Genomic DNA, 18,874 nt, shown 5'->3' with positions numbered 1-18,874 from the left:
AATAAGAATCTCAAGTTAAACCTTTGAGCACACAATATTAGAGACATGGAGAGAAAAAAGAACCCACAAATGGACTAGAAAAGGAAAAGTCGGAGGTGGAGTGTGGTGTAACCGAAGTAAAAAGAGAAGAGAGATTCCAGATAAAAGAAGGGACTAGCAGTAAGGTAAGACCTACAACGTGTCCTCGAATCCAGCATTAAAGAAGCCATTGGTGATGGCACTCCCCGTAGCACAGGCAAAGTTGAAGCAAGTTACAGAGAAATGAGGAGTATATAGCACATGATAAAATAGAGTGTTGTTTCTTCCTTAATATTGATCACATTTTAGCTCTGACATCTATTCATTGTCTTACCAGGAAATGGTATCTTGCGTGTTACATTAAAACTAAAGTTTACTCTCTTCCTGTTCTCCACCATGGCGCAGGATCAAGGGGAGAAGGAGAACCCTATGCGGGAACTTCGCATCCGCAAGCTTTGCCTCAACATCTGTGTGGGGGAGAGTGGAGACAGACTGACCTGGGCGGCCAAGGTGCTGGAGCAGCTCACAGGCCAGACGCCCGTGTTCTCCAAAGCTAGATACACGGTTAGATCCTTTGGCATCAGGAGAAATAAAAAGATTGCTGTCCACTGCACAGTCCGTGGGGCCAAGGCAGAAGAAATCCTGGAAAATGGTCTAAAGGTGCGAGAGTATGAGTTAAGAAAAAATAACTTCTCTGATACTGGAAACTTTGGCTTTGGGATCCAGGAGCACATTGATCTGGGGATCAAATATGACCCTAGCATTGGTATCTACGGCCTGGACTTCTATGTGGTGCTGGGTAGGCCAGGTTTCAGCATCGCAGACAAGAAACGCAGGACAGGCTGCATTGGGGCCAAACACAGAATCAGCAAAGAGGAGGCCATGCGCTGGTTCCAGCAGAAGTATGATGGGATCATCCTTCCTGGCAAATAAATTCCCGTTTCTATCCAAAAGGCCAATAAAAACTTTTCAGTGAAATGTAAAAAAAAAAAAACAAAACAAAAAAAACTAAAGTTTACTGAGCACCTACTTAATGCAATACAGTGGTAAACGGAACTATGAAGAAGACAAAGATACATGAAGATGTAGGGTTTCCCTTAAGGAACTTAGAATTAAAAGGCAAAATAATCCATAATAAAAGCAATATTTTGTCTTTATTGAACATTTTCAATGTGTCAGGCACTAATTTCATGAACTCTTTAATCTTAATGAGTCATGATTATGATCCTTGGTTGTTTGTTTGTTTGTTTTCAGATGAAGAAACTGAAGCACAGAAAAATCATGTAACTTGTTCAAGGTCATTCACTTAGTAAATATTCACATAAGAATTCAACTCTGGGAGGTACAGCTCCAGAGTGTATGCATTTAGCTATTATGAACTGCAACTATAAGGAAAGGTTGAACAAAATAGGAGTCAGGAAGAGAGGAAGCAGGAAGCACTTCAGTGGTTCAGAGAAAAGAGAGTAACTTCTGCTTGGGGGAACCAGGAAGGAGTCTATGAGGATGTGGGCATTTGGGCAAGCCTTAATGGACACATGAGACATGGTGTGAAGACAGCGAGGGCAACTAAGCTGAGGGAGGTAGATGATCAAAGGTCCAGAGGTGGAGATGGATTGTATGTGCATGTACACAGTACAGGAGTGTGTCTGGTTTGCTGTAAAAAGACAAAGAGGAGCAATAGAGCTAAAAAGGAAGTGTGGCCAGAATGTGGAGGAAGCTAATTAGGCTTTTTTAAAAGTCATTCCTCCAGGGGACACCTGGGTCACTCAGTCGGTTAAGCATCTGCCTTCGGCTCAGGTCATGATCCTGGGGTCCTGGGACCGAGTCTCGCATCAGGCTCCTTGATCAGTGGGGAGCCTGTCTCTCCCTCTGCCTGCTCTAACTGCCACTCTCCCTGCTTGTGCTCTCTCTGACAAATAAATAAAATCTTTTAAAAAAAAAGTCATCCCTCCACAAAAAATAAAATAAAAATCTACAGATGATTTTGAAAAAGGTTAAGAATATGACTGGTATTATATTTTTAGAGGGATTAATTAATTCAGTAGCAGTGTTTAGGGAGAGCTAAAATATCATCTCTCTTTAATCTCAGGTACCTCCCCAAATTGTCTTAGAAGCTATTCAAGAATTTGTATTAGTCTCCCATGGCTGTGATGACAAAGTACCAAACTTGGTGGTTTAAAACAACATACATCTATTCTTTTATAGTTCTCGAGGTCAGAAATCCAAAATGGGTTTCACTGGGCTGAAATTAAAGTGTTAGCAGGGCCATGCTCCCTCCAGAAACCCTAGGGGAGAATCTGTTTCCTTGCTTTTTCCAGTTTCTAGTGCTGCATTTTTCATACTTTTGACTTGTGGCCACTTCCATCTTCAAAGCCAGCAGTGTAGCAACTTGCTTCAGTGGTCATTGCCCTCCTTCTGGGTCTTAAATCTCCCTAGATGTTATGCCTCCTTCTTGTAAGAATACTTGTGATTGCATTTAGGGGCCACTTGGATAATCCAGGATCATCTTCTCCTAAAATCCTTAATTTAATCACATCTGTGATATCCTTTTTTGCCATAAGAGGTAACACTCACACGTTCTAGAGATTAAGACTTGGTGATCTTTGGAGGCCATTATCCAGCCTAGAACAACATCATTTAGAAAAACAATTCCAAATCCTTTGGCCTGCTTTTCATCCTCATCTTTGAGTGACTGAATGATGACAAAAATATTATCATTCAATTGAAAGAGTGGTCTGGAATTGGCAGTGGGATATGGGGAATATGCCAATCCCTCTATCCACCCCTGTGGTGTTGGAAGGAAGGAAGGAAGGAAGGAAGGAAGGAAGGAAGGAAGGAAGGAAGGAAGGAAGGAAGGAAGGAAGGAAGAAGGAAGGAAGAAAGGAAGGAAGGAAGGAAGGAAGGAAGGAAGGAAGGAAGGAAGGAAGAAGGAAGGAAGGAAGGAAGGAAGGAAGGAAGGAAGGAAGGAAGGAAGGAAGGAAGGAAACACTAAGACACCATTTGACCAAGAGATTAGTGAGATGCCCACTGCAGTTCAAGTGGGCAAAGTGGGTGATTTACTTACAAAACTTGTATTCATGGAATGGTTGATGAGACCAGTATACAGGTATACTGGAGTAGAGACACTGCCATCACTTAGGACGAAGCTGGCTGAAGGCATGGAGTTTGAGGGGAAAAATCGGTGAGGAAGGGCTAGTACTAGGGCATGAGTCAGTTCTAAGGACAAAGTGCAAAGCCCCTAGTTGCAGCTGAGGTACATGGAGGCTGAAGGAGGTCCTGAAAACTTGGATGCCATGAAGAATGGATTTACAAAGAAGAGGTTAGTTCAGCCCCCGTCATGATGATCAGAAATTCTGAATGTAAAATAACTAGTTCATGAAATTTTACAACATTATTGGCTCATCTTTTGCTGTATTTCCTTTATTACAATTTTTTTTGCAAAATTTGGATTTTTATCTTCTTTTTCTATTGCTCTATGCAACATAAAATAAGTACACAATGTCTAATAATCAAATAGGCAATTAATTTGTATTAAGGAAATGTTTATTAGTGAAAAACTATTGCTAAAGGAGATCAAGACTTTGGGGATTGAATTACAATGATCTTCCATAAGGCATTCATTTCATTTGGGCCAGAATCAAAACTGGAAATAAAATAGTGGTTTTTTATAAATACATGATTAAAAATTTAAAGAAATTATTTTAAGCTGATAAGCATATGATGTTACCATATTGATAAACCTCCAGAATGGAAATGGGAGTTATCTACTTTGGAAACCCATAGTAAGATATTACTATGAAGATATTTGCATACTAGATGTTTCCATCAAGGTCCTGGAACTGGATAGACAACATCATCAGCTGGGATGTTTGAGGAAGGCTTTTTGGTGAGGAATTGTTTGCAGTGGTGTACACTGGGTTAAGGGAACCAACAGGAGGTGCTGACGCATGCTTAAGGACTAGCAGCAGCTGAGAACTATTACCACCCACAGGCCTGAAGGACAAGAGCAGGGAGGCTTTCCTAGAACCAGACATGGCCAAGGCCTTGGGAGACAATAATCGTCACACCAGCCAATAGCATATACTTTGGTAAGGCTGGGAAACTTCAAGAACTAAAATGTAAGCAACTCTACCCTTTCTCGCAACAGTCACAGTATGTAATAGTTTGCCCTGAGGTTTAAGAGCTGGCCACAATCCAGAACAAAGATAATCGTTTTTGGAGATCGCTTTTGAAAAATCGTGTGCACTCTCAATTTCAGCCAAACACAGGAACTAAGGTGCCTCTCAGCAGCCTTCTGTTTCTCGGAGCTCTGATTGGTTTGAAACAGACTGGAAAAGATTAGAGTAACCTGAAGCATGGACTCTTCCATCCTCTCATCAACCCTGTACGAAATATAGAGCCTCACTCAGGCGCTAAGCCACAGTTTTAACTTCACCTAAAAGAGGAAGAGAAAGTACCTTATTTCTCATTTACATAGTCCAATGTGGGGAGATTCAGTACTGAGTGTGGCTAAAGGTGAGCCTTGAATGCAAAAGCTGGAAGGAGCCTGCTCATCTCTCAGGGCAGCAAACAATTCCTGTAGACTTGACCCCCAAAAAGATATTCCTGGAAGGTGATATAAAAGCTTTGAACAGGAAACACTTTTGCTAAAGGATTCCATACTTTCTAAATGAGAAATGTCAAGCCTGGAATATTATTTTTATTGTCATTATTATCACTTTTACTGGAACAAACAAATCATCACATATGGACTTTACAGCTGAACAGTATTTTCCAGCTTTTTAGTTCCTCTGTCAGTCCCAAAATAGGTAATTACAGAAGCAAATGAAACCCTTCATACAAATCCAAAGGTTTGGAGGGAGACATCACCACCTACACACTGGGCAGCAGGTCCTATGGGAAACATTCAGTGTGAGCCACATGTGAATCTGACAGCTTTAGTTCTGGCTTTGGAACATATGGTGCAGTAAATTATCAGCATGCAGTCTATAATTAAGGACACAGTTTCTCAATAATAAGGCCTAAATGTGCATGTACTCAGCTGCACATTACCTTCTGGAATGGAGTCAGATATGGTCAAGCTTTGGTCTGAGGCAACACTGATGCTTTGGGGAGTGTAATGAACAGCCCCTGAATTATAAATGCCTTCCTCACCGACCCCCACCAGCCTCTAAGTAGCCAGCAGTACTTTCTCACCTACATGTTTCATATGTTGTATTATGTGACCCATCAACTTGGCCACAAGCAAATGGGATTAGTGCCTGGGGTCTGAGCCAACATCTATGATCAGCAACCTATGATATAGTTTAGCCTGAGAACCCCACAGAGGCACTCTGCACTAAAAAGTGTCAATGCAATGCAATAACATATTCTCTCTAGAAGTCTCAATGGAAGCAGAAGCCAGGCAGCAGAAGCATCCTGGAGCAGACACAAACTGTGATATAGAATGCAAGAGAACAGTGAAGAAGGCAGTAGGAGGTGACAGAGAAGCTGTAGCTTGGCATAAAGCACAGCAATAGAAACTGAGGGTCCAGAATAGTGGTGTAATTAAAATAGAGAGCAGGGAGGGATGGAATCCTGATGCTGGTACAGCTTCTGCAGCAGCCTCAATAGCCAGTAGTGACCCTTCACTTCCTTAGGTGCCTGGCTGTGAAATTGCAGGTATCATTTCCCTATGTATCCTTACAAAAATTCCTATCACTGAGGATGCCTCTGCGAGATCACTGAGCAGGTGCTGAATGTCTCTGTGCCTTGCAATTTGAAAACAAAACAAAACACAGATTTTGTGTTGATACCACATTTGTACAAAGGAAGGTCATCCCCATCAGAGATGTTCTTTTTGCACATATAGAATAATGACAGAGGAATATAGGGGTTGGAGAAAATTAAGCTCTAGCAGCATTCCATTTTGGCTCTGCAAAACCAACTGAATACAGACCATGTGTCAGAAACTGTGTTAGGACAAAATTGGTCACAATTTGGGAACATCATTACAAATAACTTGTAAGGAACAGGAATGCTTACAGATTTTAATTCCTGCTGAGCATAGCACTATGATATTTGCACCAATACAACCTTGAGCACCTGAAATGCATTAGTGCTCTTTGTGCTCATATAGGCCCTTACAGGCTTCTTACTCTCTGATGCTGGTCAGCACTTACTAGGTTGTCAAGGTGCCGAGTCTGGCCTTTAGGTAGATGCACCCCTGGAACAGCATTGTCTTAGATTTATGGTTGCATGATTTCCCTACCTGTAAATCAGTGAACTAACAAAAAGTAATCTCTTTTGATTATAATTGTTAACATACACCTCATTACGAAGAGCAAGCAAAAGATAACTTCCACCAATTTCTGGGTAGAAACACCCTGTAGTTTGCAATGGAAATAATTCTCACTTCACAGGAGAAACTGGGTAGTTGACCAGTCACTCACAAAATGGCAGCAAGTAGTGAATTCCCCAACAGCACAAGGTTAGGCCTCAGTTTTGCAGACTGACAGGGATGAACGTCTAGAGTAGAAAGACAGCTCAGTAATTTACATTAACAACGTCACCACCAGGTGGCAGGCAATTCACATCTGCTTGAGTAAGTTCTCCCAAGAGGGAGGGTACGTGAAAGGCCATATTCCAAGGGGTTCTTAGTTTGAACAGATCAAAGGAAGAGGAGTGAAGTGTCCACTTTTATGTTTTGTGGCATCAGGCTCTGTTATCTTGTGGCATGCATCTCTAGCATGGGCAGGTTTCTGCCTGGCATTATAGGGACCATAATCCCTTCACTGGCCTGACAGGTCACCTTTTCTTCTAAACAGGGTTTACATGAGCACCATCACCTAGTTCTGGCCTTCTGTGTCCCTTTTTTATGTTACAGGTCTGAAATTATTAACCTTGTTGGCCACCGACTCCTTTGGCAGTCTGACAAAGCCCATGAATCCCTTCTCAGAATAGTCATTTTAAATGCCTAAAATAACACATCGGATTATAAATGAAACCATTATAATGAAACAGAGTTCAATCCACTCAGGTTAAGATCCCCCTGCAACCTGACCAATTCATACAGTCTTTCTCCAAATCTGGTGTAATAAATTTGACTAGGTTTCCCCTTGCTAAAGTAAATTCATATTTCTGCCTGGCCTCTTTATTATTGTTTAGATTGCCTTAGAGTTTGGCAAATTTCCAACTCTTTTGTTCTGCTGCTGCACAATCACAGACCATCTCCTGGTCATGTCAACACAGGGCTCACCACATGGCTGACAAAATCCATCATTTCTTCCATCTCCAAGTCCTTGAGATTTGGGTGATCATGAGGAAGCCTCACTATCCTCCGGAGTAATAATGCAAACTAGAGAACTAGTAAGAAGCAATGCAGTATAGTGAGACAGCCTAGAGATGGAACCCCCTAATTATAGCATGCCTAATATATACTAAGCACCTACTATGTATCCATGCCTAATATATACTAAGCACCTACTATGTATCCGTGCCTAATATATACTAAGCACCTACTATGTATCCGTGCCTAATATATACTAAGTACCTACTATGTATCAAATTCTATACAGAGATCCACTCCCTGCTCTCCTGTATGTCTGGAGTCAGAAAACTTGTTTTGTATTTCAATCTCATCTCCCAAGCAACTCTGGGCAAATCACCTAACCTCTGGGCTTCAATTTCCTCATGTGTAAAATATGTAAATAACAGCGATAGCTCTGGAGACTGTTGTGAATGAAATAAATAAAAGAATGGATGTGAAAGTCCTGTGTTTTAGCAGACTGGGCAGTGAAAGTACAAACACCTAGGTAATTTGTAATGCCTTCATCACACCTACATTCAGCTCTTGTTAATTACTGTTGAGCGGACCCCACCCTCTTCCCAACTTTCTTCAGGATCTTGTCCACTCTCAGTGTATCCTATAATTCTTTCTATTATAATTACTGAAACATAATTCATTCTTAAAATAACAGCATCTTAAGGGGCGCCTGGGTGACTCGATCAGTTGAGTGTCCAACTCTTGGTTTTGGCTTAGGTCATGATCTCATGGTCATGGGATCAAACCCCACTTCGCTCTGTGCTCAGCAGGGAGTTTGCTTGAGATTCTCTTTCTCTCCCTCTCCCTCTGCCCTTCCCCACTTGTGCATGCTCTCTAAATAAATAAATAACTTTTAAAAAATTAGAACATCTTAATATATCTTTGGTTTTCCTAGGATATTTTAGCCTAAAAAAACAATTGTGGGTGGTTAAGCTCCAGGATTGTAACTACACATTATTGATGTCTCGGAAACTGAGCTCCCCATCCTTAGAGCTATCCAAGCAGGAGTTTGATGTATTTGTAACATTTCTTGTGAGGGTTTGGTCTCTGTGACCTGCATTCCAGGAAGCCAACAACCTGTACTGTTTTTGTTTTACAGATTTCCTTATCAGAACTTCTGGAACAATCTATCTGCACTTGCTCTACAGGATTTTCCTTCCTAAGTCATCCTTTCAAATTGCTTCCCTACTTCACCTCCAGGTCATGGATGGGTTACAAGCTACACTCACATGTAAAAGGACAGGCATAATGACCCAGGACGACTTCTTCCTATAAACCTGCCAAACACACAGTAACTATGTAGAACTTTGTCATTGAAGTCTAAACACTGATAATATGAGAGAAGACCTCCAGTTCTTTTTCCCACGCTCACCATATCAGACTTCTTTTGGGGGGTGAAGAGGGGGCGCAAGAAAAACTGTTTTTTTTTCTTTTACTTTCTCTCTGAAATACAAGAGAAAACCTATTGTTAGTCTTCATAGACATATGACAACCTTTCTACAGTCCTCACCACTGTCTTATTCACAGCGAGGAAAATTCTCTCCTATTTGACATTAATTCACAGGAAGTAAATTTTGTTAGCTCCATCAGACTCCCAGAAACTACACATTTTCTAGAAATGTTGTTAAAAAGTCAGAAAATATTCTTGTCCTGAAACTTAGAGTACACCAGAGGAGCTTTTATGCCATGAAGCAGAAACACCTGTTCCCACATCAGCATTTCCGCCATAGTTGTTACCACTGGACTACCTATCCTCCAGTTCCACAGCGTTTACCCCTGCAGCAGGTGTGTGTGAGGTTAGCACTGGCCATATGAGGATGAGTGAGACACAGTCCCTGCAGTTTTCAGTACTGGCATCACCACACATCAGTTATGAAGTAACTTGTTACCATCAATGGTACCATTACTGACCTACTGAAGATAGTGGATAATTTCCTTTCTTCTTTATAAATTAGATCACATTTAAAGTCATCCCTATAGTTGTATGTGGATCATTCTGATTTGCTTTCTTGAGTGAGATGGAAATGGGTAGAGTTACAGAGACACCAGATTTTACACAAGGGATGTGCAAACATCACATTTCACAGAAAGGGGTTGAGAACAGCTACCCTGGTACATGCAATGATGTGTTGACCCTGATAATTACAAGAAAGTTAAGACATGGCTCCTGGCCTTAAGGAGCTTATAACTAGTAGGATCTATCAGATAACCATATAGATAACATATAATTAAGAGCTAAATTATGGGGTTTGGCCAATGGAACTGGGAGAGAGCAGGACGCAGAGAGGAATGACTTCATATCAGTTTTGGGACATTTTGTAGAAGTGGGGACACTTCAGTGCTGAGGAGGTTTTGACAGGTGAAGTTCATAGAGACAAGCGTATCAGAGAGAGGAGGCTTCCTCCAAAGTGAGACTGACTGATTGCTGCTCCTGGTGTCTTCAAGAGTCTTCCTACATACATCCCTGGGAATGTGCTCAGAGCTGTAGCTCTCAGCAGGCCAAACTTCAAGTCCGCCCACTTCTCTGCATCCCCAACCCACCTCCACCTTAACTCAGGACATCATCAGGGCTCACCCCTGTTCCTGCTACAGTCAGCAAATGGCTCTCCCAGCCTCCACTATTGCCTGCCTTGAATCCATCCTCCACAGAATGACCCTCCCATATCAAATTGACCAGATACTAACTCCTCTGCTTAAAGTCATTCAATGACTCACCTGCTACCTCCAGGAAGAAGCTGAGCCATGGGATACAAGACCTTTTATAGTATAGTTGTCTCTTACTCTTCAGCCTTATCTCTTGCCTTTTCCCACCTTCCATTCTCCTCCCCAGCTATTAAATTCCTCGTCTTAGTTGGGTCAGTTTGCCATAACAGAATACCATAAGCTGGGTGGCTGAAACAAGAGACATTTTTTTCTTATAGTTCCAGGAACTGGAAATCCAAGATCAAGGTGCTAGCAGGATCAGTGTCTGGTGAGAGCTCTCCTAGGGTTGTGTGTGGTGGCCTTCTCACTATGTCTTCACACAGCCTTTCCTTGGCACATACACAGAGAGAGAAAGAGATGAGTGAGCTTTCTGATGTCTCTTCTTATAGGACAGTAATCCTATTGAATCTGGGCTCCACCCTTATGACTTAATCTATCCCTAATTACCTCCCAAAGGCCCTATCTCCAGATACCACCATATTGGAGGTTAGGGTTTCCATATAAGAATTAGGGAAGGAACACCAATATTCAGTCCATATGCTTGCTATTCCCTGAGCACACCCTATTTTCCCACATAACGCAATGTCTTTGGACCCAAAGCTGCTCCCTCTACCTGGTGTGCCCTTCTCTGAGCCACTCCCTAACACCCCTATCTGCCACCCCCTCTACCTCTTATCTTTGTTTTCCTTTTTTGTCTTGCGACTCAATTCAGGTTGGGCTATGTGTTCTATGGTAGCCTCTAATGGGGGGGGGGGGTCTATGTGCCTCCACTGGAAATGAAATATAGTTAACTAGTGCAGGACTGTGATTTCCTTTAGGGAGAAACTATGTCTTATCCTTATTCATCATCCTATCCCTAATGCTTAGCACAGTGGCTGGCGCATGTTTGTTGCATGCAGGCATGAATGAATGAATGAATGAATGATGAATGGTAAGTAATGCAAGGCCATGTTGTGGGAAAAAATGAAGCAAAAAATTTAGGCTGGATTAAATAAGTAGTGTGAAGGCCTTATATGCTTTTCAGCATAAAAATATGATTCAAGTGGTTTTACAAGGATGATTGGGAAGGTTTATTCAAGAAGGCTAGAATTTAGGTAAGGAAACCACCTAGGAGAGAGTATCATAATAATTCTATAGTGATGTAATGATATTGGAAATAGTAATGGTAACAATTATATCTAACATTTATTTAACCCTATATGCCAGGCCATGATTTTGGGGGTTTTGTTTTGTTTTGTTTTCAGTTTTCTGGGTTTTTTTTTTTTAATTGAAGTATAGTTGACACACAATGTTACCTTAGCTTAAAGCGTATAACATAGTGATTCCGCAAGTTTATACATTACGCTGTGCTCACCACAAGTGTGGCTCCCATCTGTCACCAAACACCACTATTACAGTGCCATTGACTGTATTCCCTATGCTGTACCTTTCATCCCTATGACTTTTTCATTCTATAACTGGAAGTGCCAGGCACTGTTTTAAGTGTTTCAAATATATTAACTTATTCTCACAAGAACCACAGCCTAGGGGATTAAAAATGATATATATGAAACACATATTATTTTTATCCCATTTCACACATAAGGGAGCTGAAATATAGAGAGATTGGGTAACTTACCCAAGGTCACAGAGCTAGGGAGTGACAGAGATTAAAGGTAAACTATGAGATATTTCAAAGGGAAAAAGAAACACAGCTTGATAAAAGTCAAGATATAAGATAATGGGATGGGAGAGGCAAAGATGACTTTTAGGTTTCTCACCTAGGAAAAGAGAAAACTGGAGAAGTCAATTTGTTGAGATATGTCATGGTTGTTGGGGACAAACTGGCCTTGATGTAGTGACTGGACATCCAAAAATATTCATAGCAATCCTGCATAGACCTACTGAAAGCCTACTATAACAGACTTGTCTAGGCCAAAGGAGTTGCAAACATAGATTTTACAGGACATTTTCAAGGTATTGACTTTATATTCTGTAGGCAAAGGGGAGTCAGTGAAGCATCATAAACAGCAGGTGGACATGGATTTAGTTCATTTGCGCAACCAAGTGAAGGCTGGAATTGAGAAGGACTTAGTGAAGTCAGGGACACAGGTTAAGAGTTGAAGGGTTTATACACTTAAAAATGATTGAAGTGGGGCGCCTGGGTGGCTCAGATGGTTAAGCGTCTGCCTTCGACTCAGGTCATGATCCCAGGGTCCTGGGATCGAGTCCCACATCGGGCTCCTTGCTCAGCAGGGAGTCTGCTTCTCCCTCTCCCTCTGCCTCTCCCCCTGCTTGTTCTCTCTCTGTCTCTCTCGCAAATGAATAAATAAAATCTTTTAAAAAAATGATTGAAGGGGTAAACTTAATATTATATATATTTTACCAAAATAAAAAAGAGTTGAGAAGCTGTTTTAGGAGTCCAGGTAAGAGATGATAAAGACATGAACTGGGGAAATCTCAGGGGAAATGTAATAAGGAAGATTTACTGAGCCATCCATCCACCCAGTTATTCTAGCTAGACTAATAGGAGCTATTTATTATTTAAACATTTATTGACCCGGTACTAAATGCCAGGCACTGTGCTGGGGCACAAAGATGAATAATAATCCCTATCATCAATTGCATAATGCACTCAATTGTGTGCATGAGTGAGATAAACAGATACATACACCATATTCATAATACAACATATCAGGGCAGCATTGGAAAAAAGTAAAAGGCATTATGGAAGCACAGAAGAGGGCAACCTATCGGTTGTGGCAAACAGTCAAGGAGGGGTTCTGAGACATGGTGGCTCCTAAGTTGGGTCTTATACAATGAAGATCTTGCCAGGTAAAGGAAAATTGGAGGGAGGAAGGGCATTCTGAGTAGAAAAGAGCACATGAGATGTTGTTGAAATATTTGCTGGGAGGCATAGAGGTGCAAAAGAAGGGACTGGGAGGCCTTGGCACTCGAGGTACCCTTGTTGCTCCAGGACACCCGCTCCTACCTTGACAGGGCCCATTCCCTTTGCCCATAATTGGTGGTGGAGCCCAGAACCCCAACCGCCCCAGGTGGGAAGAGCAGCCCTATCAGGCAGGGTAGACAGCCCAGTACTTTTGGAAGCATTGGGAGACAGCCCCTGTGAAGTTCCTGGGTCCCACTCCAGAAGGGAAAGCAGGGGAGAGGGCTATTCAGAAGATTTTGAGGACAGTGTAGACCTCAGGAACAGTGTAGCTATCACCAAGAGAAGATTGAGTAAGAGTGGGGAAGTGGAAGATTCCCTGGGTTAACTTTAGAGTTTTATTAATGAGTGCTCATGGGACACATCTTAGAGATTCCCAGAATAACTGCAGTAGTCACCTGAGGGGAAATGAACTTCCAGGGGTGTCTCTAACAGTGGCTAAAGGCAGAAAAATGCATTGTGTACTGGATAAGAGCAGCCCTCTAACTCAAGCATGCTTGCTTTAAAATTTATTCTACCAGTTAATAGCTATCTGAACTGGGCAATTTTTTAAAGCTCTCTGAGCCTCTATGACTTTTCCTATAAAACGAGGATTATAATATCTGCTACATGATGCTGCCATGACAACTAATGATAAGGACACCCCCGTTCTTTGCATAGTCCCTAACACATGGTAAGTAAGGTTGGTTACTACAACCATTACAACTAAAGTGATACCATTTTACCTTCCACAGTCAGAGGGACAAGACATACAGAAATGGAGATACCAGTGGTAACATTTTCAAATTTATAAGGTAAATCAGTTATTTTTTAAGAGAGTTAGTTTTCTAGATGTTTTCCTCCCATGGAGTGAAGGATACCCATGTAATTAGTCTTTTTAATAGCTGAATATCTACTTATGAAGCAAAAAATGGGGAAGTTATAGGTTATTGAGAAATTGCTTTCAGTTTACTAGAAATACTAGATAAAATATGCCAAATAGGACTGTCTCAACATTAATTTTGGAGTGAACTAATTAACAATAATTTTCTATTTCTGTTCTTATTTTCATAGGTTCCTTGTTTAGTAAAAACCAAGCAATCCAGTTAATGAAGTTAGCTCAATAGATGGAGTTGATGTCCTCAGAGATTCTTGTAGCGGAAGGGCTGATGTTTCACACACAGGGTAAAGGAGCACACGGTAGCTATTTCTGGAGCTGAAAAAAGGAACATCAACACATTTCAGTGAGTTTTTCCCCTGGGAAATTGTGCCAGGTACACATTTTACATTTTCACATATTAGGAAGCTAAATATCTTAAAATAAAGGAACTAAGTCAGCTTCAGTGCTATGTATTAACAATCCTAAATCACTCTTATCATACAAATCCAAAAGTTAAATGAAATGAAGCTTTCTATTTTTTTTAATAAAAAGAAAAATAAAGCCACGGAAGGAAATGTTGCCTGCCTTTAGAAGCATGAATTTTAATGAATAAAAATATAATTTATAGGGAAAAATATAGAATTTATCTATGTGAAATTCAATCTTGTAGTCATTTTGGAAAACAATACTCCCAGTTCTGTAATGAAACTGATGCCTTAAAAAAATTGGGAGTACATGGGGCACCTTGGCGGCTCAGTTGGTTGAGCATCTGACTCTTGATCTCAGCTCAGGTCTTGATATCAGGGTCGTGACTTCAAGCCCTGCATTGGACTCCACACCCAGCGTGGAGCCTACTTTAAGTAAGTAAGTAAGTAAATAAATAAATACTGGGAGTACAAAATTATCTGACAATGTTAACAATTTCTGCCCTGTCTGTTGAGACAAAAGATCTTTAAACCATGCAAGTAAGACAAATATAGTTAAGAGGGAACTGAATCCCAAGATATGGAGAAGAGTAAAAGAGTACTTGGTCATAATCAACGTTGCCATACTTTCAGACCAAGATATATCATAGGATACAAAAGGAATGTGCAGGTGCAATCAAGGACCCAAATAGATTACTAGTGAGAAATCATAGAGAAATAGAGAAGAATCTTAAGACTTGAGAAAAAAAAAAAAAAAAAAAACCTCTCTCTTCCAAAAAGATTAGCCCAAGAAACTACCAACAAATAAACTTTGTATCTATCCCTAGCAAAATCCTAAAATTGTTTATGGCTTGCCAATACTTACGACACAAAGAGGTGGTCACAATGATCGATAGAATCCAGATGGGTTCACTAAAAGAAAGAACTGCCTAATTAACCAGCAGTTAAGGAATGTCACAGATACCAAATACCAGGATTTTAGCAATGCAGTTTAAAAGCTTCTCAAAAAACCCTCATGAACCAAGGACATATTTGCATGCTTAATGTAGGTGAATTCATAGGTGGTTGAATAATGTTAAAGATGAATGAGAATCTCCTTAGAGGTTTAAGGGGTTTTGTATCTGGTCGAGTTCTTTCCTGTAATGATGGTGAAAGGGCACCAAAAAGGCACATAAATCTCAATTGCATGATTATTTCATTGAATTATAGAATAAATATTTTTTAGAATAATTTTTTTAAATTATAGAATAAATACTTCAATAGATTTTTGCCTTTTTTCCAAGATTGGTGAAAAATTGGGTCCAAAATAAGTAACGTGAAACTTATGAAATTTGAATAGAAAATTTTACATACTAGTTCAGAAGGAAAATTTATAAAGCTTTTCTAACTTTATCTTTAGAATGACCCTGTGAGATGGATAACATTTGCTGTGTTGTAGGTGATAAAACCGGTTTGCTGAGTTAGTAACTTTCTCAATCATATTTCAGCTCTTCTTCCATTGTCACATCTCCATTTATTCAGTCTGACTTCCTCTTACCAGGAATCTTGTGATTACATTGGGCCTACCCAGATAATCCAGGATGATCTCCTCGTCTCAAAATCTCTAATTTAATCCTATCTGCAGAGTCTCTTTTACATATGTATAAAGGAACATTCACAGTTTCCAGAGATTCAGACATGGACACATTTGGGGGCTATTATTCAGCCCAACCATACTGTGCATAGTGAGCAAGATTCAGAGTAGTTGGAGATAAGGTCAGAAAGGTGACTAAGAACTAACTTCCATGGGCCTTGAAGGCCATCATAAGAATCTTGGGTTTTACCATAAATTAAATGAAGAGCTCTGCACAGCAAGTGACACAGTTGAACTTGTGTCCTTAGAGGATCACTCCAGTGGCTGTATTGAGAAGAGATACAGGGAGATATGATAGATGCAAGAATAGTGAGAAGGTGCTTGCAGTGGTCTAGGGGACAGAGGTGGCAACTCATACCAGGCTGGTAACAGTGAAAGTGGTCAGAAGTGGTTAGATTCTGGAGATACTTTGAAGAACAGATCCAACATGACAAGATTCAGTGTGCTCAGAGAAAGAGTGGTCCAAGGATTATTTCTTTTCAATCTGAGCAACTTGAATTGCCATCAACTCAAATGGAAACTTCTGTAGAAGGAACAGTTTTGGAGGGGTGGTTAGAATAGAACCATACATTCTACTTTTTAGCTAATGTCATCATGACTATTAGACATCTAAGTAGAGATATTGAATAGAGAATTGTATTTAGGAATCTGGAAGTTAGAAGAAAATTCAGAGTTACAAATATAAATATGGGAATACAGAAATTGTCAGCTTATAGTTGGTGTTTTCAGCCATAAGACTGGATGAGATCATGAAGGGGGTAAGTGTAAGATAAATAAGAAATGATCAAGGATGAATTCTGGAGCACATCCTCATAAGTAGGACAAGAAGAAGGGAAGCTATAAACAGGGGCTAAGAGAAAATAACAGTGCAAAGGCAGTTTCCTGGAAGACAAGTGAAAGAATAAATATTTTAAAGATGATGATTTATTAAATGTGGCATGTGAGATGAACACTGAGTACTGGATTGACCAACCCATGTGGTCTGGGATAATCTGATAACTCAGAGTGGTAATAGCCAAGACAGTGAGTGGATATAGATAAATCACTTAGAACAATCGTTTCCAAACTGCTGCATTTTGGAATGAATCACCTGAGAATCTTTTAAAATAGTGATACCTAGGCACCGCCCCCCCAAAAAAACCACCACTCTGATTAGGATTTTGTAAAGCTCCCCAGCTGAATCTAATGGGCAGCAAAGTTTGGGACACACTAGTTTAGAACAATGCCAGGATCTAGAAAACTTTTTGGTATAAATTAAGTTGAGGAAACTTGGTGGGAAGGGACAGGGTTTGGGGGGGGGAAGAGTGTGGAAATTATTGTGTAATTGACAAATTATGGAGGCAGAATCATTGTAAATTGATTGCTCATTATCCAAGGATTGCCTTGACAAGTATAATTACATCAGGTTTTCCCCATTCAGTGCACCAAAACTCGGTCCTTATACCAAAATTGAGTAGAGACTTTGCTCAGCAACTGTTGGACAAAGGCAAAGAAAATATGTCTAAGAGTGAGACTAATACCTCCAAATAGTGGGCAAAGCCAGAATGCAAAGACTAAATAAGAGCCAATGAAGAGTCACCCTCAGCCCCAGTGACAATTTGTAGTGACACTTTCCAAGCAGCTCTGAAAACAGTTTATACCACCATTTCAGACTGCCTGAAGAATTAAGGCCACAGATAGGTTTTATTTCTTCTGTAGCTGATGTAACCATATCCAAACTATTTTTTTCTCCGTCCTAGAAATCTTGCAGCTGTGAATTTAATGCCAAGTTGCATGTTTCAAATAAAGTTCAATAAAGAAGGCCTAATTCAGGTAACAAGAGAGTCTCTGAGATTCTTTATACACCAGCTGTTAACTTTTGTGTTGAAATGCTGGTTGGCTATTTGATGCGTTCCTTTAATTCAGAAAAGCACTTGAAGCACTTAGGGAAGCACTGGATAGATTTTCAATTTGGGAATCCCATGTCTGCAGAGCAACTCAGAAATAGTTCAATAAAATTTTGTGAGTAAGTTTTCTGCTCTAGCAAGCAGGTAAAATGGAGTTAGAAATGCATTCTGGAAAAACAAAAGTTTGCTTATGATGCAGTAAGAAGTTTACACAGAAGGAAATGTGAATGCAGTCAGGAGGGAAATCGGAGGGGAGTGCCCCAAGTAGGAGGATTCCAAGGTTAGTAGAGGGAGTCAAAGATTAAGAGTTGGGGTGGCAGGGGCGCCTGGGTGGCTCAGTTGGTTAAGCAACTGCCTTCGGCTCAGGGCATGATCTCAGGGTCCTGGGATCAAGCCCCACATCGGGCTCCCTGCTCGGCAGGAGGCCTGCTTCTCCCTCTCCCACTCCCCCTGCTTGTGTTCCCTCTCTCGCTGTCGCTCTCTGCAAATAAATAAATAAAATCTTTAAAAAAAGAAAGAGTTGGGGTGGCAATTGTAAAAAGACCTGGAAAAAGGAAGCCAATACAGACTCCCTGATCAAAGAGAAGGGGTAAATAAAAGAATAAAGAACTAATCATTGGGAACAGGAGAGATAAGAAATGAAAGAAAGAGGCAAATAGGAGAGTGCCCAAACAAAAGAGAAGAGGCATAAGAAGGCCAATTAACATGGCAAACTTTGGGGCAGGGAAAAGAAAAGGGTTAGGGTTAGGGTTAGGAACCGAAAGGGACAGTGGTTATGCCAGAAGCTGGGAGAAAGCTGCTCATATCCTGTTTTGAAGGAGGAAGGAGGGTTAAACTCCCCGTCTTCTGCTGTTGCTGATGACTTTTCCAACTGTTATCCTTACAGCAAAAAAAGCATCAGAGTAAAAAAAAAACTATCTGTAGATGACAGAAATGAAAACAGTTGTAGTTAATTTATTACTGATCATTTTCAAATGTGAAAGGTCTAGTGAAAGTTCATAACAAGAATGGTGTAACTGACAAGAAAATTTGACTTATATGTGGCATGAAAAACAAGATAATAAAGTCCTTTCAAAACACTTCAGTAAATGTCTGTAAGGACCATGAGTAAGCCTAGTTGC

At 40.6% G+C, this 18,874-nt stretch overlaps 1 protein-coding gene across 1 annotated transcript; it reads left to right on the top strand.

Annotated features, from left to right (window-relative positions):
• Nucleotides 1–386: 386 nt before the first annotated feature.
• Nucleotides 387–1,012, top strand: LOC113931948 (60S ribosomal protein L11-like). The gene has a single exon (XM_027610228.2). It carries the CDS (start codon nt 415–417, stop codon nt 949–951), a length of 537 nt encoding a protein of 178 aa, XP_027466029.1. The 5' UTR covers nt 387–414; the 3' UTR covers nt 952–1,012.
• The last annotated feature ends 17,862 nt before the right edge of the window (nt 1,013–18,874 follow it).

The sequence above is a fragment of the Zalophus californianus genome, chromosome 4, assembly GCF_009762305.2.
Source record: "Zalophus californianus isolate mZalCal1 chromosome 4, mZalCal1.pri.v2, whole genome shotgun sequence".
Lineage (NCBI taxonomy): Eukaryota > Metazoa > Chordata > Mammalia > Carnivora > Otariidae > Zalophus > Zalophus californianus.
Note: the sequence above shows the minus strand (reverse complement) of the source record. Positions and strands in the feature narration are given on the sequence as shown.

What these genes read in the sequence shown, in the direction of transcription:
- LOC113931948 (XM_027610228.2), top strand. Translation starts at nt 415, where the DNA reads ATGGCGCAGGATCAAGGGGAGAAGGAGAACCCTATGCGGGAACTTCGC.